Genomic DNA, 21,704 nt, shown 5'->3' with positions numbered 1-21,704 from the left:
CCCAAACCCCCGTGTGTTTGTGTACATGTGTGTGCATGTGGAGGTCAGAGTCTGGTGTCCAGTGTCTTCTCCTATTACTCTCCATCTTATTTGTCTAAAACAAGGTGTCTTACTGAACCTGGAACCCACCATTTTGGCTATATTGCTGGCCCTGAGATCCTCCTGTCTCTGCCTCGTTCCCAGAGCTTGGGGTACAGGTGTTTCATTTGTCTTACTAACTCCAGTGATGAGGCTCCAAACTAACTCAGACCCTCACATGCTTGAAAGGTTATTACCCTCCCAGCCATCTCCCTAACCAGCCCCTGCTTTAAAAGCCAAGTGGTGGGGCTGGTTCTTGCAGAGTTCCTGGTGTTGCCAGACAGATGGATGCAGAAGGCAGTTTGGGCAGTAGCTGATTGGATGGACACTTCAGGCAGGGCACAGCTTTGGCGGGGACCTCACTTCATGCTCTCCACCAGCAGTGGGCTTAAAAGACTGTGTTGGGCCAGGAAGCGGTAAAGTGCTTGCCACAAAAGCCCGACATCTGAGTTCAATTATCAGAACCCACTAGAGGCGTAAGGAGAAAACCAACTCCATAAGCTTGTCCTCATGCCTTCACACACGTGCAGTGACATGTACCTGCCTCCCCCCACCCCCAATTCAGAGGAGGAGGAGAAACTGTCACTGCTGCAAGCTTGTTGCAAGAGGAAGGGCCCCACACACTGACTCCATCACCATAGAGGACGGTGCATGACAGGTGCTCAGTAAAGGATTGTCCCCGGGCTGGATGGATATTGGGCTTGGAGACATGGTACAGGATGTTAAGTATCTGTAGCAACTGATCATTTTGTGGTAGAGACTTCAGACCTCATTGGCTAACTTTAAGGGTTCGACCTAAATTCAGGGGAAGGAAGTCGATGTGAATTTCTAGAGAGATGCCTATAGCTAAAAGTATTTGCTCTCAATCGGATGAGTTGGTTCACTGCATCTCCAACTCCAGGTCCAGGGCATCTAGCACCCTCTTCTGGCTTCTGTGGGCAATAGACGCACAAGTGGTGTGTTTACATACACACCCATGGCCAAGACAGTCATGCATATAAAATAAAAATAAATCTCCTTTTTAAAGATTAAAACTTTTTTTTAACGATTCCTTTTCATTGTTTATGTGCATTAGTGTTTTTCTTGCACGTATGTCTGTGTGAGGAGTGTCGGATCCCCTGGAACTGACAGTTCTGACAGTTGTGAGTACTGACAGTTGTGAGCCATGTGGGTGCTGGGAATTGAACCTGGGTCCTCTGGAAGAGCAGCCAGTGATCTTAACCTCTAAGCTATCTCTCAAGCCCAAAATAAATCTTTTCGTAAAAGAACAGTTTTCTTTCTTCATGTGTATTATTCCTGAACTTGGGATCATAAAAAGGATATTTGTTTGGTATGACCCTCTCGGGGAGAGGAGCGAAGAGATACAGTGGCCCCTCACGATCTATCTTCAGGACCCTGTGTGGAGGCTGAAGTTTATGTAGAGGGTGAGAGCACTATGTGGATCTAAGCAGCTCTCCAGTCAGGTGGTCCTATAACTACGTGGGCCCCAATCTCCCCAGCAAGTGGTCTGACGGGCCTTCAAAACTGTGTGAAATCACTTTTTTTTGGAGGACAAAGGCCTCCTCTAGCCAGCACCATGCTTTATTTAGCCTTTTCTTCTTTTCCCAGCATAAAATTCCTGGAACTTTTTTTTTCTGGGTAGCAAGTTCCTCCTCTGCCTGGCATGAGGAGAAAAGGCACATGTTTGACTTTAGGTTTTCTCTTTTCCCACCAAGAAATTTCTGGGGAAATTCCTGTTTCTTGGAGTCCACTATTTCAAAAGTCTGATAGCCAAAACAAGAGCCAAAACAGGAGACCAAAACAAGGTCTCTCTTTAAAGACCTTCATTACAGCACTTTGACTAACTGGTGACTTCCTAAGCCATAGAGGCACCAAAGAAAATTCTCATGTCACCAGAATACTAATTCTCTCGGAGCTGGGAATGAAGTGTGAGGGGAAACCATCAAATGATTATACTATGACCGAGTGACAGCTATAAAAGGGCCAGTAAAAGAAAAAACACAAGGCAACAAGTGACTTCTCAACAGAATGGGTTTAATCTGAGAAAATCTGAGGAAGAGAGGTCTCTAGAGGAGGAAAACCACTTGTAGACTAGGGACAGTGAGAAAGGAGAAAGAAGGGATGGAGAATGGTATGTCGTAGGTTTCTCTTGCTGTGATGAAACACTGTGACCCAAAAGCAACTTGGGAAGAAAAGAATTTATTTCGTCTTACACTCCCAGGCAACAACAATTCATCACTGAGGGAAGTCAGGGCAAGAAGTCAAGGCAGGAACTGAAGTAGAGGCCATGGAGGGGTGCTGCTTACTGGATTGCTCCTCATGGCTTGCTTGGCCTGCTTTCTTATAGAACCCAGGACCACCAGCCCAGTGGCCCCATCCACAATGGCTTGGGTCTTCCCCATGATTCACTAATTAAGGAAATGTCCCACAGTTTTGCCTACACCTGATCTTATGGAGACATTTTCTCAGTTGAGGTTCCCTCCTCTCAGATGACTATAGCTTGTGTCAAGTTAACATAAAACTAGCCAGTATAACAATTTATAGTAGAAGAAGTTGTTTATTTGGGACTTACAATTCCAGAGCAATAAGAGTCCATCATTTATACTGGTGAAGAAGCATGCCAGTAGGCAGGCATGGTGGCAGGGACAGGAGAGCTCATATTTCAAGCTGCAAATATGAGAGAGACAGAGAGAGAGAGAGAGAGAGAGAGAAGCAGAAATGGTGCAAAGCCTGCCTCCAGTGACATATTTCCTCTAGCAAGGCCATACCTCCTAAACGTACTCAAACAGCACCAAATGGGGACTAACTATTTAAATGCACAAGACTATGGGAACATTTTTTCAAACCACCACACCATGGTTAACAGTTATGAGGCCATATGTAAGAAGGGCACTGGTCTAATTATCTGGAATATGTGACATTGGAGTTGTAGGGGAGGCTTTATTGAGCATTTTTTCTACGTAGTCCAGATGGCCTCAAACTTATGGCACACCTTCTTCCTCAGCCTCCTGAGAGGCAGAGGAAAGCACATATGGCCTGGAGCTGGGATCTTGGGGTTGATGTCTGAGAAAGCAAGGGCAATGGGCAGAGACAGGGTCCAGACAGAGGAAACAGCCTGTGCCTCAGCTCAGAAGTGGAGGAAACATTGTTCATTCAAGAGACAAACTGAAGGTCCCTGGTATGGGTAAAGTGAAGCGCCTTTACAGTCCAGACTCGAGAAGAGAGCTAGAATCATACCATTTATTACCTAGTGTGCCATAATTGGATTTTGAGTTGCGAGGAACTTCCCCTCACCCAGTACCTAGTAGTGACATTAACTGGAGTTACAGGTACTTAGTTGTGAGCTGCCTGAGGTGAGTGCTGCAAATCCGACCCAGGCTCTCTGGAACAGTGGTACAAGCTCTTAAAGCCATTTCTCAGGTCCTCAACGGAATATTATGTTTCAAACATTTAGGAAGTGCTCATCAGTGGAAGCCGAGTAATTGGTGAAACGGGATGGAGGACACCGGAGTAAGCTGTTTGTTGAGCGGATGGTGGCACTGGCGGCCAAAGGACTCTTTCTTAAACTTGAGCGCGGAAAGACAGCAAAGCCCACCTACCAGCTATGGAATTCCAGTCTGACCACGCCCCTCGCACAATCGCCCCGCCCTCACAACGGAGTCCCGCCCCCTACGCAAGCCCCACCCTTCACCCCTTGCAGAGACTGGACTTCTCATTGTTGGCGTGCGGGAATTTTTTTGGCGGTTGCGCAGTACCAGCCTCCTCAGGCCTTGCTGTTGCTTGCGAGCACGATGTGGAGTCGGCGGCAAGGCCGTTTCAGGACGCTGGCGTGCGGGGTGGAGGAGCTGCGGTGCCGCCGGCGGGAGCGGGAGGCAGGTGCGAACGGATGAGGAAGCCAGGGGAATGCGAATGTGGCGATTGGGAGTAGGGAAAGGAGACCCCTGGCTCTGACCCGAGTATATGCCGCCTAGCTTCCTCTCCCTAACTGAGCTGTTCCTCTGCCTCAGCCCTGCGGAAGGCGCGGAAGGAGCAGCAGTTGGTCAGCAAGAGGCTGCTGAGGGAAGATGCCCCGGAAGAAGCCGGAGGCCAGAGTGCGGTTGTGCTCCTTGGGGAAGCTGAGGTGAGGGCCAGGGCAACCCAAACCTGAATGTCAGCCACTCTTCACCTCCAGCTCTTCGCTGGATCAAGCCGGAAGCAGAATTAATTAATTACCCTGTACAACTCTGTGGCCCTCATCCTTAGGTCAGCCCATCATCAATCAAGTCTTTGCCTTTTGTGTTTAAGCCTCTTAAAGATTTCCGGAGTCTACGTGCCTCCCCATCATAGGTGACTCCACCACCCAGATACGACAGTACCCTTCTAAATGGGTCTTTATTTGCTACCCTGATTCGTTTTTAAAACACAGACACCAAAACCCTTCCATTGACTGCTAAACTACGCATGGTCTAACCTCTTACTGACGAATCAGTGACTCAACCTAACCACAGTCTTATTTTCAGTTCCTGAAACATACGAGCCGCTCTTCTGTCTCAAGGTCTTTGCATCTAAAGTGTGTTTTGTTTGCTTAGTGTCTCACAAACTGGCAATCCTTCCTCAGCTCAAGTTCTAGAATTACTAGTGTGCGCCATCACGTCCAGCTTTCCAAACTAGACTTAACTAGACCCTGTCTTGTCATCATTGCAAACTCAACCAAATGGGTAGTCTGTAGTGCGCTGGTAGAGTGCTTGCCTAGCATGCTTCAGGCCCTAGATTCAGACCTCCTATATGAATGGATGGGGATAGGAGGCAGGTGTGGTGTGTCTCACTCGTAATCCCAGCATTTAGGGGTTGAAGCAGAAGGATTCTGAGTTTGAGGCACATTTGGATTATATCGCAGGACTCTGTTAAGAAAAGGAAAAAAAAAATGCACTTGCACAGTATTTGGAATAAAGCTGTTTATTGTTTTTGTTTGTTTTGTTTGACAGGGTCTTTTGTACCCCAGGGTATACTCACACTCTAGCTGAGGGTGACCTTGAACCATGATTCTTTTACTTCCACATCCTAAGTGCTGGGCTTACAGTTGTTCATCACCACACTGGTTCATGGGGTGCTGGGAATCTAATCCAAAAATGTGAACAAGCCAAGCAAGCCAACTGTGCTCCATCTCTAGCCCAGAGTTACTGAAAGAGTAAGTGAAAGAGTCTGTACATCCAGCAGGCATTGCTTATGCGTTAGGAGTGTCTGTGTTTACATATCACTTTACAGAGCAGTTACTCCTAGGCTATGACACATGTATGCTTCCTTTATGCCAGGACATTGAGCATTGAGGCACACAAGACAAGATAGCATTCAAAGACTAATGAAAGAAACAGATTTCCTACCATTTTTATCATAGGAAACATGAGGCACAAGAAAAACTCATTAATTTGTTGGAGGAAGCCTGAAGGTGCTAACTTCCCTGAGTCCATGAAGAGCAGAAATCTGAAAGATACAGGAGTCTGGAGTGTGTCATGAGCAGAGGCAATAGATGTACAAAAGCTTGGAAGCATTAAAACACATCATTGTCGGTGTTACTGGAGTGTAGTTTGCATGGGAAGATAGCTGGAGGGAGGTTTTGCCAGGTGGAGAGGTTTAATATCCTGGAATATTTAATATTTTTAATAATATTTAATATTATTCTGGAAATAACCCTATAAGAAGGCAGAGTAGATACCATTCTTATTTTTTCAGCTGATGAAACAGGTTCAGATTCCGTGGAAGTTAGTGATAGGGCTGGTTCTAGGATCCCCTGCCAAAAAGATGGTGCTTAGTTGCCATACTAGTTTGTTGTTTTGTTCTTTAAGAAAGTGTCTCTCTCTATAGCTCCAGCTGTCCTGGAACCTACTATGTAGACCAGGCTGGCCTCAAACTTGACAAGATCTGCCTGTCTTTGCAGGGATTAAAGGCTTGTGCCACCCTGCTGGGCCATAGTGTTGCTAATAACAAGTTCTGAGTATGCAGTGATATTGAAGATGTCACAGATGAAATTGGTAGACAGACACGTAAGATGAGCTTCCTGGCAATTACATGTCATCCTTTCCCTGTTGTGGGATTCAGGTACAGCAGTTCCTTCGGCAAGCCCAACGGGGAACAGATGAAAAGGAGAGGGAGAAGGCTCTGCTCAGCCTTCGTCGAGGCTTGCAGCACCCTGAAACACAGCAAACCTTCATCAGGTCAGTGTGGGTGGTGGGAGTGGCCGGCTGGGGCTTTCTAGAGACAAGAGGGTGAAGGGGATAGACCACAGGCTTAGCAGGGTTCTGGTGTCATTCATGTAGGCTGGAGGGCAGCATGCGGACCCTTGTCGGGCTCTTGACCAGCAACCGGGCCCTGTTGCAGCTTGAGGCAGCTCGGTGCCTACATGAGCTCTCTCATTCTGAGCAGTCTGCAGTGGCTGAGGCCTGCCTGCCAGCTACTTCCTACCTCCTCACCTACCTCTCTGGTCACAGCTCAGACTTCATAGTAAGGCCTGTACCTTTTAACCCTGCTTGGTCTTAGAGCTTATATATGCCTTTGGGGCCAGCTTGAGCTGGCAGATACAGGAAAATAAAAAGAACTGCCCATACCTATCATCTTTCTTCTCTTGTGAGCTTCAAGGACAGGGATCCTCCTCCTGTCCCTGGCTTGATGTAAGATGAGTCCAGCCCAGTGCTTTTGTTGCCTGCTCTCAGGAGCTGTGTCTGTATACACTGGGGAACCTTATCGTGGAGAGTGAGGCTGTGCGAAAGCAGCTCCTGCCACAGGGCATTGTTCCAGCCTTGGCTGCCTGCATCCAGGTGAGTGTTTCCTCCCTAGCAAGCCTCCCCTAGCTTCTCTCCACATGCTCCATTGGCTTAAGAAGGTAGGGAGCTCCAACCCCTGCCCTATGTCAAAGGGTTGAAAAATCTGGGTCCTTATGACCTATTTTCCAGTCAGATCCCTCTCTCCCTCCTGCCTGTTTCTAGTCCCCTCATGTGGCTGTGCTGGAAGCCCTTGGATATGCCTTGTCCCAGCTTCTGCAGGCTAAGGAAGCTCCAGAGAAGATCATTCCGTGAGTAAACAGATGCCTAGCCACGGCTGACCCTCTTGGTAGTGTAGCCCATGGTTTCCTGATCAGATCTGATTTCCACATTTTCAGCTCACTGTATCTGGCTAGGGACAACTAGGGGTGTTTGAGAGGAGCCATTGGTATCCCCATGGTTCCTGCTCACAGTCTGCTTCTGCTGACAGCTCTATTCTGGACTCCAGTCTTCCCCAGCACATGCTACGACTGATGCACCCAGGCCCAAAGCTGAACCTTGGGGTTGCTATGGAGTTTGCCTGGTGCCTTCATTACATCATTTGCAGGTAACAGGACAATTGGAAAAATGTTTTTCCTGGGGCTCTCTACATATGACTTTTATACTGAATTTAGCTTCTGGAAGTGCTTTGGTGAATTTTCATCCCTCTTGGTGCTTTCTTTGGCTTAGGAAACCCACAGATCTAGGTTATTTGTAGCTTAAACATAGGACTGACTTGATAGTGACTGCTTGCTTCCTATTACCTAGCCAGGTCAACAATACTGTGCTTCTCACCCATGGGGCTCTGTCCACCTTGGCACTGTTGCTATTGGACTTGGCTGGGGCTGTCCAGAGAATGGATGATGTGGGACTAGAGCTGGTAAGTGGAAAGGATCTCTGAGACTTTCTTTATACTCTGACCTTTTGTATCTGTTGCCTCTTTCTCCTTCCACAACCCTCAACTTGTCTTTGTAGCTTGCATGCCCTGTGCTTCGGTGTCTAAGCAACCTGTTAACAGAAGTGCCAGTGGAGGCCATGGGAGAGCAGATGGAGCTCAGAGATGAGCGAGTTGTGGCAGCCTTATTCATCCTTCTCCAGTTCTTCCTTCAGAAACAGCCTACCTTGCTGCCTGAGGGCCTCTGGCTCCTCAATAACCTCACTGGTGTGTATTACATTCTGCTCAGGCCTGGTCTTTTATCATCATTAAAATATTTATTAAGGCCAAAGTGGAGAATAAGGGGCAGGGGTTGGGGCCCCAGTTCAGACACTAAGGAGAGGCCCACACCTTTTGACTACTCTGTCAGTGAAGCTCTCTTATCTCATAACCCTTTTGCAGAGGTCCTTCCTCTTTGGAGGAAGACCATCCCTTACCTACACATGGTTGTCAGGCAGTTTTTTTTTTCCTCCCCACATTCCTGGGTCTCAGTCCCTTCAGGATGCGATGACAGTGATCTCAGGGATCCCTACCTCTTGCTCAGGGTTACCTACCCATACCTCTTCCTGTCTTTCAACCTTAGCTTGTTCCCCAGGATTGCCAAAGATGCTCAATAAGTAAATAAAACTCCATTAAAGCTTAAGTCAGAAAACCTTCCAGATAAAGTGTACTTCTTGTAGACCCACCTAGCCAAGGGTCTACTCTTCTGACCTAGTCATTCTGAAAATTCTGGGGCAGGTGGCCACTCTAGGCTTCAAGTTCCTGGACCGAGGAGACTAAAAATGCAGTAAGAGCTCCCCCATGTAGACACAGCTTCTTGCCCACAGAGAGTGCATCTATAGAACACGCAAATGTGTCCTTCTTACCTTCCTAGAATGTGTGCACGTGTTGAGCATTGGGTGCGATGTTTAGTCTTTTAGTAGCTAGATCCCAGAGCTTGAAACTACTGGAGACATGAAGTAGGAACAAACTTTTCCAGTTGGGCTGGGAGAAGAATCAAGGGCAGGGGACTTCAAAGACAGGATGGGTATCCTGGGAGATCCTGTCCCCCACCAAGCTCTACCAGATATATGGAAATGTTGGGTCCTCAGAGTTGTAGTTAAGGAAGTCTCTGATACTCTTGTTCTCAAGGGGGCTAAATTTGTGGTCAGGGGCTCATGGAATGGAGTGTAGGGGAGTAGAGACTCAATGCTAAAGTCTTCTTGCACGTCCGGGACAAGTTGGCAGCTATCAGAGTGGACACGTTTCTTGTTCTTGAAGGCCCATGTGCCTCCCATTTGGAGAACATGATAGCAGCAGTACTTCAGACTGAGCAGAATCTGGACCTTTAAATATAGAGGATAGTTCTCCATGGTCTAGGCTGTAGTAGGTAGACTTGTAGGGTAGCAGTTCAGAACTAAAGGTACTCCATATGACATTTTCCTTTTCAGCAAATAGTCCTACTTTTTGTACCTCCTTGATCTCTCTGGATCTGATTGAGCCCCTCTTGCAGCTGTTGCCACTATCAAACATGGTTAGCATGCTGGTATGTATTGGTATCAAAACTTGAGCTCGTCAACTGCTGGTCAGAGCAAATAGGAAGAACAGACCTTGGCGGTCTTCAGTACCCCTAACTGAGAGCTGGGAAGTGTTGTAGGTTGATTTCGGAGCTAGCACACAGTCTGTAAACTACTGCTTATGGTCCTTGGGCAAACCAACAAACTACTGGAAGTTTCAATTTTCTCACTTACAATAAATGGGTAGTATCTCAGAGGGGTTGTGGGGATCACATAGAAGAGCCTGTAATAGGGCTTGGGCACATAGTCAGCCTTGCTTATACTATCATAATTCTTGGTTTTCATCCTTCTTGGGGGTATCTATCTGCAGGTGCTTACAGTTCTGTGTAATGTTGTAGAGAAGGGTCCAGCTTACTGCCAGCGGTTGTGGCCAGGGCCCTTGCTCTCCTGCTTGCTCAACACACTGGTTCTCTCTGACACTGAAGTAGTAGGCCAGAGTTTGGAGCTGCTGCAGCTGCTGTTCCTGTATCAGCCGGAGGTGGGTATGGCTTCCAGTCCCTTGCTCAGAAGCCACTGATTTCACCATGTCATTTTGGTACTTACGATTATCACATTTCACTGATTTCATCACCCTTCTCTTCTAGACCTACCTATATTTGTTCCTCTGGGCAAGGCTAGCCTATGTGGGCTGAAGGTCAGAACCTTCATCCTGTTAGGAATGTACTGTCTAAGAAGTGGGCTGACCCACAGAGGTATAGGAATTGGGTTTTAAGATCTAAATATTGGTCCTCCTCTATCCTCAGGCTGCCCAGGCCTTCCTGCAGCAATCAGGGCTACAGGCCCTAGAAAAGCATCAAGGAGAAACCCAGCTTCAGGAGAGGATACATGCTCTCCAGGAGACAGCTATTCATGGATGACCTGGCTGCTTAATGTCACCCCCTGACCTCTATGGCCTATTTATTCTAGGTTCACCTATTTTGTTTTAGAAGCCGGTGGCTTTTTTGTACCCCAGTGTGGTCTTGCACTTATGATTGTCTTGTTTCATCCTCTTAAGCAAGTTGATTAATGACATGTGATACTACAGCTGGCAGCTGGTGGTTTTTGATGAGAAATAAAATTGTATTTTTATATACAACTGTTTTGCCTCAGTGTTTACGCAATAGAGGGAGAAGATAATAAGGAGGAGAACATTCCGAAGCAACAGTGTACAGCATAAGCTTTATAAGGAACAGAGAGCACATTTCCCACACTGTCTGCAGTCCAGCAGAGGCCAGGTCCTGGTGCTCTTGCTCAGAGTCCTCAGTGGAGACACTTCAGGCTTTGCCACTTAGCACATTCTCCAGGGCTCTGGTTACCTCATCAGCACTCAGATTGTTCAGAGACACATTCTTCTCTTGGCCAAAAGCTGAGGAAAGATGATGTAAGTGAATATTCTGCATGACATGGCCACAATATTATAAAGGGTCCTTTTCAAAGGTGTTAAGATTAGAAAGGAGATATGGCTCATGCCCACACAGCCAGTTCAGGCTGGCTATGGCTACTGTGCAACCCTGCCTTAAAAAAAGAAAGTTGTTTTGCTGTGCTTCCCATTATCCCAATGAATCTATTCAGGAATCCCAGGTCCTGCTAGAATTTTGTGTGGGAAGAGAGGTATCTGAGTGATGCCTTAAGGTCACTGTAAGCATTAACTCCCAAGCAGGGGTCTAGCCTTGGCGGACTGTCCACTTTTTGGCCAGCCATAGTACACGTAGCATAATGTGTGGCATTAGGCACACGCTGCACTATACATTAAAGCTTCTTTTGTCTGTGTCCTTCTGGATGCTTTAGGAGGAACCTGATTTATTAGTATATAAGTGTCTTTGATGTGACTCTCCCTCCCCACGGATAGTCCTTTGGCAGGGTTGAAAGGATTAAAATCGTATCACTTAGCGTAAGTATTACCAACTTACAGTTAGTCAGCATACTATGAAAATTTCAGACTGTGATAAATAGGACTAGTGTAATGTAAGAGGCAATGTTTTAACTGGTCAGGGACTGCCCCACACGAAAGGTAATCACCAGCTTTCTTTGTACCTTTAAATTTTTTAAAAAAGATTTTATGTATATGAACACTGTTTTCATGCACAGCAGAAAAGGGAATCAGATTCCATTACAGATGGTTGAAAGCAACCATGTGGTTGCTGGGAGTTGAACTCGGGTCCTCTGGAAGAACAGCCAGTGCTCTTAACCATCTCTCCAGCCCTGTACCTTTAAATTTTTGAGACCAGATTTCATTAAATTTCCCAGTAAGGCCTTGAATTCACTACAGCCTCAGACAGGCCTTGAGTTTGTGATGCTCCTGTTTCTGACTGAGAGGATCTGTAGCTGGGATTAAGAGGCTAGCTCAGGTATGTCTTTTTCAGACAGTAAAACAAATGGTTAGATGTAAGTAACAACCTGAATGATGACAGCCAGCCATGGTACACCCTATAAGGAAGGGGCACAAAATGTAAAGGCTAAACCCTGTTCTAGCTGCATAATTTTAGGCGTGTTCCATAATGTTTGGTTACATTTTCTAATACCTACTAAAGAAGAGGACCTACTCACAAGATTAGAAGACTAATGAGAATGAAGAAAGTACACAGCACAAACCTGTAAGCATAAAGTGCTCAACATTACCAGAATTTTCAATCCCTGAATTTGCACTCGCTAAGACGTGATTTGCAGGACCTACGCTGACATGGAGAAGCATGTCTTTTACCTGAAGTCCACTCTGAATTGCAAAATTTCCTGGGTCTTACCGAAGACCCAGCCAGACCCCATATATATGTTGCCAGGAATTCAAGAATAAAACGCATCACACAATTAAGTAAATGAGAATTTCTTCATTAGCTCTCTAACGCGTTCTCTGCGACCGCCGACGGCCCGGACTTACCATAGCGGACCCAGAGCTTAGGATGCACCTCCGAACATTCGCGGATTAGAATAGGCAGGCCGGGGTGCGCCTTCTTCAGCTCCACATAACGTTGCTGGATGAAATCCCTGCAGGGCCGGAGAGACCACCGTAAGGGCAGCGACCTCGTCACCCCCCCTCCCGAAGGTCAAGGTCACAACTCCAGCTTCGGAAGCCCACTCGCCTCCCCACGCGATGCCTCACCTTACACCCTGGCTGCCCGGCGAACGCTGGCATAAATGAATACGAATCTCTCGCAGCCCCAGCTTTGCGCCGATCGCTCGGCTGGCAGCGGCGGCCGCCATGTCCGCTAGCGAGGGTGCGCCCAATCACGACCTTTCAGCCGCCTCAGTCGGGCCAATAGCGGATCCCTGGTCTCGGCCGTCGATTGGATGACGTAGGAGGGGCGGGCTAAATCTTACCCAATGACATGAGGCCCTTGTAGCGGCCGTGAGGTAGTGACGCAGAGGAAGCCGGAAGGCTCGGAGCGCAGAGTGCTGTGGCAAGTTTTCTTGGTGCGCTGTGGGGAGAAGGTTGTCGCCGCGGTTTGGTAGAGGCGGTTCCGCGATTGCCGGCGTTGAGAAACCGCGGCCAAAATGCCAGAGCGAGATAGTAAGGCTCAAGTCAACAACTTTATTGCTCGCGGCGCTAGAGACGTGTTTGCTGAGTTTAAGCCTGGTGGTGTGTGACGGTTGGAGCCGCGCCAACCTCAGGAGAGGCCTTGCCCAGCTGCCCCCAAATTTCCTTTCTTAGTTGAGGACCGGCCTTTTGAATTTTTGAGGCAGTCCTACTTTCCTTACTCCCTGTCGTAGTTCGTGCCTCTGGTTTGCAGACTGGTTTGTTTATTTGACGTGGGAGGGGAGGGTCTCGCTACGCTGTCAGGAAAACTTCAAAGTCCCGAGTCGTTGGGAATCCCGGTGGCTGAGCTCCTTAGAAGCAATCTTTAGAATTCGCTGTTTTTGTTGAGTCTCCACTTAGCTTAGGGAAACTCGTCTTTATAACATTTTTTTTTCAGGTGAGAGGGGATCTCTAACCCGGGGGTGGGGTGGGGTTTGAACTCCTCACTTTCCTGTCTCCACTGCTCAAGTGCTGGAGAAACAAGCTTCTTCTGCCACAGACAGCTCTTTTGCTCGTTTCTTTTTGAGATAAACAGGATGTGTAGCCCAAACTGGCCTCAAATTCTCGGCGCTTTTGCTGCCTCAGTCTCCTTAGTGCTGGGATTACAGGTGTGGGTCACACCCCAGCTTCTGAAAATAGAGCTTCTTGTAGTCCTCCCGTTTCATCACGGATTGCATAATCGTGTCCCCTCTTCTTGTCTGTTCTGTTCATTTTTATAACACCAGTTTGTGCATGAAGTCTTATACATTAAAGAAGTGATTTTTAGATCATTTTTTTTTTTTTTTTTCCTTTTAGGTGAGCCTTTCTCTAACCCTTTGGCCCCAGATGGCCACGATGTGGATGATCCTCATTCCTTCCACCAGTGAGTATTTTGTCCTTGGACTGTGGGATGAGTTGAGCAATGAGCAAAGTGTGTGTGTGTGTGTGTGTGTGTGTGTGTGTGTGTGTGTGGTGGTGGTGGTGGTGGTGGTGGTGCTGGTGGTGGTGGTGGATAGAGATTGTGAAAGAATTCTGAATATTTTGTTGGCAAGAATGGTCAAAACTTCATAGAAGGTGGTTTCTTGAGAGGAAAACGCTAATCTATACAACATGCTGAACTTATTTTTCCCAGAGAAAGCTTTATCATAAGTTCATTTACCAAGATAATGTAATTATGCTTCATTTTGTAAGTTATACATAATGATTGCTTTGATGGCAGTTTTTCATTAAAGTTGTAATTATGGACAAAAAAAGAAAAGAAGTGGGGGGGGAGGCATAGGATGAGATGAGGGAGAGAGAATGAGATTGGGAGGGAAGGAGGGATGGGGTTACAGCTGGGATACAAATTAATATAAAAATAAAAATTTAATTTAGCTCTTTATCTCTGTGAACTTTAAGTGAATCAGGAACCCTACATAAGAGTATTAGAAAAGAAGTGATCGGAGTTAAGAGTCTAGTGTTTGTGTTGCTTTATTACTTATATAGGAATTTTTCCTGTTGAAAATTAAGCATTGGAAATGAGAGTAAGATAGTCTTTTCTAACTTCACAAATTCAGTCACTTTTATATTATTAGTTTGTGTGAATGGGTGCACATGTGGAGGTCAGAGGACAACCTTGGGGTTAGGTCTTCATCTTCCACTTTGCTTTGAGATAGGGTTTCTTTTGTTCACTTCTGGCAGCCAGGTTGGTAGGCCTGTAAGCCTCTAATGATTCTTCTGTTTTGACCTTCCGTCTCCTGATTCGGGTTATGCTAGGATTACAGACACTTCTGCTGTGCCCAGCTCTTACCTGGTCTCTGGATACCTGAACTTAGGTTGCTAGGCTTGCAGGGCAAGCACTTTATCTACTTAGCTTTCTCCCCAGCCCTCTTTTTTTTGGGAGGGGGGAGGGAAGAGAGTGTCACACTTTATCCCAGACTGGCATGGAATTTGGTGGCATTCCTCCTTCAAGTTTCCTGAGTGCTGAGATTGCAGGCATGAACAAAACTTCTAGTAGTTAACACTGTTGTGTTGAAAGTGGCATGTTTACTTTCATTTCTATTTTTCTGTTTTAGTAAAGTTAATTATGTATTTTACAGGATTCTTTTCTTTTTCCTATTGGCTACTAATTGAAAAAAAATTGCAATTTCTTGTAGATCAAAACTTACCAATGAAGACTTCAGGAAACTTCTCATGACCCCACGAGCTGCACCTACTTCTGCACCACCTTCTAAATCACGTCACCATGAGTAAGTCTTTTTCATTCCTCTCTGTCCATTTCTGTGGAACCAGAATTTGGTAGGCTCTTGAAGGCCAGACTTCTTTTAAAGCCTCTGCATCTGAATTTTTCTCTATAAAGGCTGAAGTTTGAGGGATGAGTGGGATGCTCTAGGTTCTTATTGTTTCCTCATGAGCACTGGTAATAGAGTCATTGCAGGCACGGATGGACAGATTTCTGGGCCTGTTATTACTCTATAGACTCATACTCTACAACAGGTTTTTTAGGTGATATCTAATGTTAATGTCAATGAGGTATTTATGATGCTTTTTAAAACTTAGATACATAACAAAGAAATGCAAAAAAAAAAATCTTAGAGATACAGATTTTGATAATATTATGACTGCCTGATCAACACAGCTTTTTGTGTTGTGCTGTTCCCCGCACCCCTATTATTTAAGAATGGTCTGGCTATGTAACCATGGCTAACCTTGAATTCACTATGTAGACAAGGTTGGCTTTGAACTCACAAAGGTCTACTTAGTATTTAGCTCAAGGTGTGTGCCATCACAACTGCCTGTTCTACTCTTTTTTTTTTTTTTTTTTTTTTGTGACATTTTCTAACCTTACTAGACAATTTAATCCAGGCTAGTCTTGAACTTAGGATCCTGTTATCTCAGTCTCTGATGTGTCCTCAATGCCTTGTGGGTTTTAAGGTCTGGGGCATATTATTTTACTGTGAGTTTTTTGTGTCTTCTAGGATGCCAAGAGAGTACAATGAGGATGAAGATCCAGCTGCACGAAGGAGGAAAAAAAAAAGGTAAAGGGATGGTGGAGGATGATTGCTTTGTAAGGTAAATACCATTTGTGAGCAAAGGAGTAGAGGAGTTCTCTAGTAACAGACTGGGTTTCCTACTGTGAAAGTACATTCATGAAAGGGCAGGTGGTAGTAGGAAAAAAAAAATCTGAGAAGAAACCAAATTTTTGATGTTGATGACGATCAAGAGTTGACTGGCAGTTTTACCAGGACATATATCGTTTTCACCATAGAGAGCTACTTGAACTTATAGGGAAACAGGAACAGTTGTGTTGACCTTGAGATAAGAGCTGGTAAGCCTTACATTTCCTTTCTCTGCTCACAGTTACTATGCCAAGCTTCGCCAACAAGAAATTGAGAGAGAGAGAGAACTCGCAGAGAAATACCGGGACCGTGCCAAGGAGCGGAGAGATGGTGTGAACAAAGATTATGAGGAAACTGAGCTTATTAGTACTACGGCCAACTACAGGGCCGTGGGCCCCACTGCCGAGGCGTGAGTACTAGGGGATCCTAAGGCCTGGTGTCATCCTGTCAGACATTCACACTACAGATGTTTCTTACAATTTAACCCACTCTGGAGCACACTCGTAAGGCATTTCAGAAGGAATTTGTCATTCATAAAGGACTGTATTAGTATGACTTTCTCATTATTCAGGGACAAATCAGCTGCAGAGAAGAGGAGACAGTTGATTCAGGAGTCTAAATTCTTGGGTGGTGATATGGAACACACCCACTTGGTGAAAGGTTTGGATTTCGCTTTGCTACAAAAGGTGAGTTATATTTAAAGAGGTGGAGAGAAATGCTGATATTGTTTGTCATGTTTGGGCCTTTCTGAAGTGAAAGACACATGATTGTCCAGACCATTAGTTTGGCAGAATTATAGGTGGCGTCTCAATAGAACATCTTTCTGTTAGTCTGAATTTTGGGGGGAGGTCTTCCCTTTCACTCTGGTATGGTTAAAGGCCCAGATCCCTCACGTCCATCTTTGTATACTCCTGTGTTTACTAGGTACGTGCTGAGATTGCCAGCAAAGAGAAGGAGGAAGAGGAACTCATGGAAAAGCCCCAAAAGGAAACCAAGTGAGTAACTAGCAGTGAGGACTTGGCAGTTTAGAAGGTGACGCCTAAAGTGTAACACATTTTAGTGCCCCCTCCCAATATTTTTTTTTTTTTTATTCTATTTTCAGGAAAGATGAGGATCCTGAAAACAAAATTGAATTTAAAACACGTCTTGGTGAGTACTTTTTATAGTAGTGATTGCATTTTAGGTGGATTATGAGGATTTTTTTTTTTCCTGTAGCCAGGGTTTCTCTGTGTAGCCCTGGTGTTGTAGTAAATAAAAAAGGTGTGTTGGGCTATAGCTATATTTACTAATAGCCCTATGAGTATCATGGTGGTATTAGCTAACCCACTAACACAGATAATAAGAAACAGACACCTATAAATTTATAATTGCCTTATTTACCTTGGGACAAACTACCAGCTCAAAATAGCTGGTAGTATGGTTTGTGCACACATATAATCCAAACATTTGAGAGGATAATCAAGAGTTGGGTCAGCCTGGGCTGCATAATGAGATACCCATTTCAAATAGTAAGTGAGTGAAAGAGTAACTAAATAAAGCCAGATAATTTTTAAAAAGCTGAACATAAACAAAATAACAAAAATATAAAGAAGGTAGCATGGAGGACTAGAGGGATAATTCAGTTGATAAAAAGTTTTTTTGCAAGTGTAGGCAGGAGGACCTGAATTTATCCCAGAGCCTGTGAATAAAAGCTGGGTGTGGTGGTGCTCTTGTAATGTCAGTGCTGGGGCCCTGGAGACAGGTGGATTTCTAGGTCTTGCTGGCTAGCCTCCGTAGCCAACTTCATGACTCCAGGCCAATAAGAAATCCTGGAGTGTGGTGTTTAAGGGATGAACCTATGATGACTTATTGGCTTCCATGTTTACACACACACATATAAAGAATATAGCATGGTTAGTGATTAAAAGAATATGGAGAGATCTGGATTTGAATCCTGATGAAATTACTAGGTGTGTAACTTTGCTCATTTTTCTAATTTATAAAGATTAGCCTAATGTGTACCTATGTGATTGTTTCAGAATGAAGAGAAATGAAATAAGTAACATGTTTATAATGTTGAGCTTGTAGTGTAGCTGTTTTTCCACTGTCATTAATAAAATCTTAAAGTAGCTGGATAAAGGTGGTGCATGAAATAGTGCAAGAGGCAGGTGGATCTCTGAGTTCAAGGGTAGCCTGGTTTATAGAGTGGGTTCCAGGATAGCCAATAGAGCACAAATAGCACTTGGCCTCGGCCCAGCAGAGTAGGTGAATAATAAGTGACTGTTGTAATGATAGACGTTACGGTGGCTGTTGGCTAATCTCCCTCTTTGTATAGGCCGAAATGTGTATCGTATGCTTTTCAAGAGTAAGTCATATGAGCGAAATGAGCTGTTCTTACCTGGGCGTATGGCCTATGTGGTAGACCTGGATGATGAGTATGCAGACACGGATATCCCCACCACTCTTATCCGCAGCAAGGCTGATTGCCCCACCATGGAGGTGAGTAACCAGGTTCTAAGGACCTGTCACATAATGTCAAATCTGCCTGTCCCTTGTCCCATTCCTCATTTACCATTTCCTAATGCTCTCTTCCTTTTTAAAATTTCTTTACTTGCAGTTGAATACATTCATTTCTATCAGCAACATTCTTGTCTAAACCATGATGACTTCTTACTGGAGCTATTACAACACTGAATATTTTTCCCATTCCCAGTCCAGTGAATTGTTTTTTTTTTGTTGTTGTTGTTTGGTTGTTTTTTGTTTTGTTTTGTTTTGTTTTTCAAGACAGAGTTTCTCTGTGTAGCCTTGGCTGGCCTGGAACTCACTCTGTAGACCAGCCTAGTCTTGAATTCAGAGATACGTGCTTCTCCCTCCCGAGTGCTGGGATTAAAGTTGTACACTACCAATGACTGGCCAGTGTATTGTTTTTATTGAGATATAACTCACATGGTATATAATTTACCTTTTCAGTGTCCACTTCAAGTAGTTTTATCATATTCACCAAATTGTATAGCCAGCCACGACCATAATTTTAGATATTATTATTGTTGCTTCTTGGATTTTCAGGCCCAGACTACACTGACTACAAATGACATTGTTATCAGCAAGCTCACACAGATTTTGTCATACCTGAGGCAGGGTACCCGAAACAAGAAGCTCAAGAGGAAGGATAAAGGTACCTGATGGGAAGGGAAGGAAACCTTACCCTTGTGTGTGGGGTGTGATGGGGGGGGTGGGGGGGTGGGGGGGTGGGTGTTGGTCGCATTTGGTAGTGAAAACAAGGTTTCTTGAAGACTCTGTTGTATAGGCATTGGATGGCTTTTAGGTTGCAGAGGAAAAATGATAAAATGTAACACTGGGGCAAGATGAGTGTGTTCTGTTTGACCCACTCAGAGCCCACTGGTTGGATTGAAGTATCAAAGAGAGTGGGAAGTTTTTGTCCATTCTGAACAGCAGATGGTTAAAAAGGCACTGAGGCACCTGAAGAGGCTCAGCAGTAGAAAGCATCTTAGGCTTGATTCCCAACATTCTAGGCTTGCTCACAACCATCTGTAGCTCCAGTCTCAGGGAATTGAGTACCATCCTGTCACCGCCAAGTGTACTAGATATGTATGTGGTGCACAGATACACATGTAGGCAAAACACCCATACACATCAAAATTGTTATTTTGTTGTCATTTTTTGTTTTTTTAGACAGGATGTCTCTATGTAGCCCTGACTGCACTGGAACTTGATATGTTGACCAGGCTGGCCTTGAACTCACAGAGATCTGCTTGCCTCTGTGTCCCAAGCACTGGGACTAAAGGCGTGCACCATCATGTGTCACTTTTTTTTTTTTTTAATATGTAAAACTTTTTAAAAAATTTAGAAGGTGCTGAGAGATGCTCTTTGTAACGCAGGAAAACTGGAAGAAAAGAAACCTCCTGAGGCAGACATGAAGTATGTATTCCAGCCCCACGTATCTGTGAGCAAGATATTTGTGTTCCTTGTCTTTGGCCCTCTTGGAGAAATGGCCAGTACTGGTATGTATGAGTTTAGTAACTAGTGATACCTGTTTTTCCCAGCATTTTTGAAGACATTGGGGATTATGTTCCCTCCACTACCAAGACACCTCGGGACAAGGAACGGGAGAGATACCGGGAGCGTGAACGTGATCGGGAACGGGACAGAGACAGGGAACGAGATCGGGAGCGGGACCGGGAGAGGGAGAGAGAGCGAGACCGGGAACGGGAGCGAGAGGAAGAAAAGAAAAGGCACAGCTACTTTGAGAAGCCAAAAGTGGATGATGAGGTGAGATGTGTGCTCTTGATAGCAGGCTATGAAGATTGTCTCTGCAAATGCCTTACTAGCCATGTATAGGACCTTTCTCCTTAGTAGCCTTGTGGGTTCACAATAATAACTGGCTAACTAGCCTTGAGTGGAAACCATCTCGGAAATGGGGCAGAAGTGGGTTAGGGAATCAATTCAGACTTGAGGGAGAGGTGAATGAAAATTGCTCATTAAAAAAAAAAAAGAAAAAAAGAAAATTGCTCATTATGATACTCACTTCAGTTTTTGCTTTTTTTTTTTCAGCCCATGGATGTTGACAAAGGTGGGTTGTGTCTATAGCATCTTGCATTGTTTTAGCAGTCCTACTCTTCTTGCAGAACTTTACTTCTCTAAGCTGATGAAGGTGACACTTAGTTTTGGGTCCTCAAAACAACCATGTCTTAATTTATGCACCAGGCAGGGCCCATTTGCTCTTACATGTAATTCCTTCAATTCTGAGGGTTTGAGGTGAGGCTGAGGTTGAATGTATACAATGTCCTAGATTTCCTGTTAACCAGAGAAGCTCATTAATTGGAGTTTGGTTAAAATCTACATAGATAAGAAGATTCCTTTACCTTTAAAATATGTTTTAACTAACATGATGTGATTGTACTCATCTGTAATCTGTAATCTCAGCATTCTGGAGGCTGAGGTAAGATCAAAAGTTCAAGGCAGGCCTAAATTCCATAGTTCTAGGCCAGCCTGGGCTATATGGTAAGACTGCCTCAAGTGCAAACAAAAACTTAAAAAAAACAAACAAAAATAAACCTCCCAGAACTACAACGTTTATTTATTTGTGGTGTGTGCGTGTGTGTATGTATGTGTGGTGTATGTATATGTATGTATGTGGGCTTCAGTGTGCTAGGACATAGCTGTGGAAGTCTAAAGTTAACTTTAGACATGTTGGTTCCTGGAATTAAACTCAAGTTATTGGGCTTGGTAGTTGGGGAGGTCTTATCTGTTATCTTGTGAGTTCCATGAAAGCATTTTGAAAGCTGGAATCAGGCAGTGGGAGGAGGTTGTGAAAACATCAGTTCAGGGGGCTAGAGAGATGGCTCAGAGGTTAAGAGCACTGGCTGTTCTTCTAGAGTTCAGATCCCAGCAACAGGGTGGCTCATAACCTTCTATAGTGAGATCTGGTGCCCTCTTCTGGCCTGCAGGCATGCATAAAGGCAAAACATAATAAATAATAAATACATACATACATAATATATAAATCTTAAAAATAAAAGCCCCTACTTAACAAAAAAAATAAAAAACAAGCCCTCCCCCCCCCAAAAAAAAAACAAAAAAACAAAAAACATTAGTTCAAGTCTAAGCAGAGTTATCTTTTCTTCCAGGACCTGGATCTGCCAAAGAGTTGATCAAGTCCATCAATGAAAAATTTGCTGGGTCTGCTGGTTGGGAAGGTACTGAATCATATCCTTTATTTGCGTTTCTTCCTGGGTTTTAATTATTTTTCTTATCATCAAACTCCAGTTACTTCTTGGTTCCTTTTTATCCGTCTTT

General features: G+C 44.8%; 3 protein-coding genes across 3 annotated transcripts in view; 2 read left to right on the top strand and 1 right to left on the bottom strand.

Annotated features, from left to right (window-relative positions):
• Positions 1-3,532: 3,532 nt before the first annotated feature.
• On the top strand, positions 3,533-10,414 carry Tmco6 (transmembrane and coiled-coil domains 6). The gene is made up of 12 exons (XM_055625317.1): positions 3,533-3,954; positions 4,086-4,198; positions 6,154-6,269; positions 6,372-6,555; positions 6,765-6,869; positions 7,038-7,123; positions 7,303-7,419; positions 7,620-7,731; positions 7,827-8,013; positions 9,216-9,310; positions 9,652-9,819; positions 10,085-10,414. Exons 1-12 carry the CDS (start codon positions 3,609-3,611, stop codon positions 10,196-10,198), a joined length of 1,743 nt encoding a protein of 580 aa, XP_055481292.1. The 5' UTR covers positions 3,533-3,608; the 3' UTR covers positions 10,199-10,414.
• Positions 10,415-10,480: 66 nt separating this feature from the next.
• Positions 10,481-12,570, bottom strand: Ndufa2 (NADH:ubiquinone oxidoreductase subunit A2). Its single transcript, XM_055625318.1, has 3 exons — positions 12,418-12,570; positions 12,196-12,302; positions 10,481-10,686 (listed from the first exon to the last, which is right to left on the bottom strand). The coding sequence occupies exons 1-3, from the start codon at positions 12,516-12,518 to the stop codon at positions 10,595-10,597; spliced, it is 300 nt and encodes a 99-aa protein (XP_055481293.1). The 5' UTR covers positions 12,519-12,570; the 3' UTR covers positions 10,481-10,594.
• A 121-nt stretch (positions 12,571-12,691) lies between these two features.
• The window catches only part of Ik (IK cytokine), an 11,146-nt gene continuing 2,133 nt past the window's right edge, over positions 12,692-21,704 (top strand). The window contains exons 1-14 of the mRNA XM_055625667.1: positions 12,692-12,825; positions 13,627-13,693; positions 14,946-15,038; positions 15,768-15,827; positions 16,150-16,317; positions 16,480-16,594; positions 16,833-16,903; positions 17,011-17,057; positions 18,223-18,386; positions 18,954-19,062; positions 19,787-19,826; positions 19,952-20,177; positions 20,460-20,478; positions 21,536-21,616. Of these exons, the coding sequence (XP_055481642.1) occupies positions 12,810-12,825; positions 13,627-13,693; positions 14,946-15,038; positions 15,768-15,827; positions 16,150-16,317; positions 16,480-16,594; positions 16,833-16,903; positions 17,011-17,057; positions 18,223-18,386; positions 18,954-19,062; positions 19,787-19,826; positions 19,952-20,177; positions 20,460-20,478; positions 21,536-21,616 (1,276 nt within the window). The 5' untranslated portion in view covers positions 12,692-12,809. The remainder of the gene's footprint in view (positions 12,826-13,626; positions 13,694-14,945; positions 15,039-15,767; positions 15,828-16,149; positions 16,318-16,479; positions 16,595-16,832; positions 16,904-17,010; positions 17,058-18,222; positions 18,387-18,953; positions 19,063-19,786; positions 19,827-19,951; positions 20,178-20,459; positions 20,479-21,535; positions 21,617-21,704) is intronic.

Source organism: Psammomys obesus, unplaced genomic scaffold, assembly GCF_907164565.1.
Source record: "Psammomys obesus unplaced genomic scaffold, mPsaObe1.curated_primary_1811, whole genome shotgun sequence".
In the NCBI taxonomy this organism is placed as follows: Eukaryota; Metazoa; Chordata; class Mammalia; order Rodentia; family Muridae; genus Psammomys; species Psammomys obesus.
Note: the sequence above shows the minus strand (reverse complement) of the source record. Positions and strands in the feature narration are given on the sequence as shown.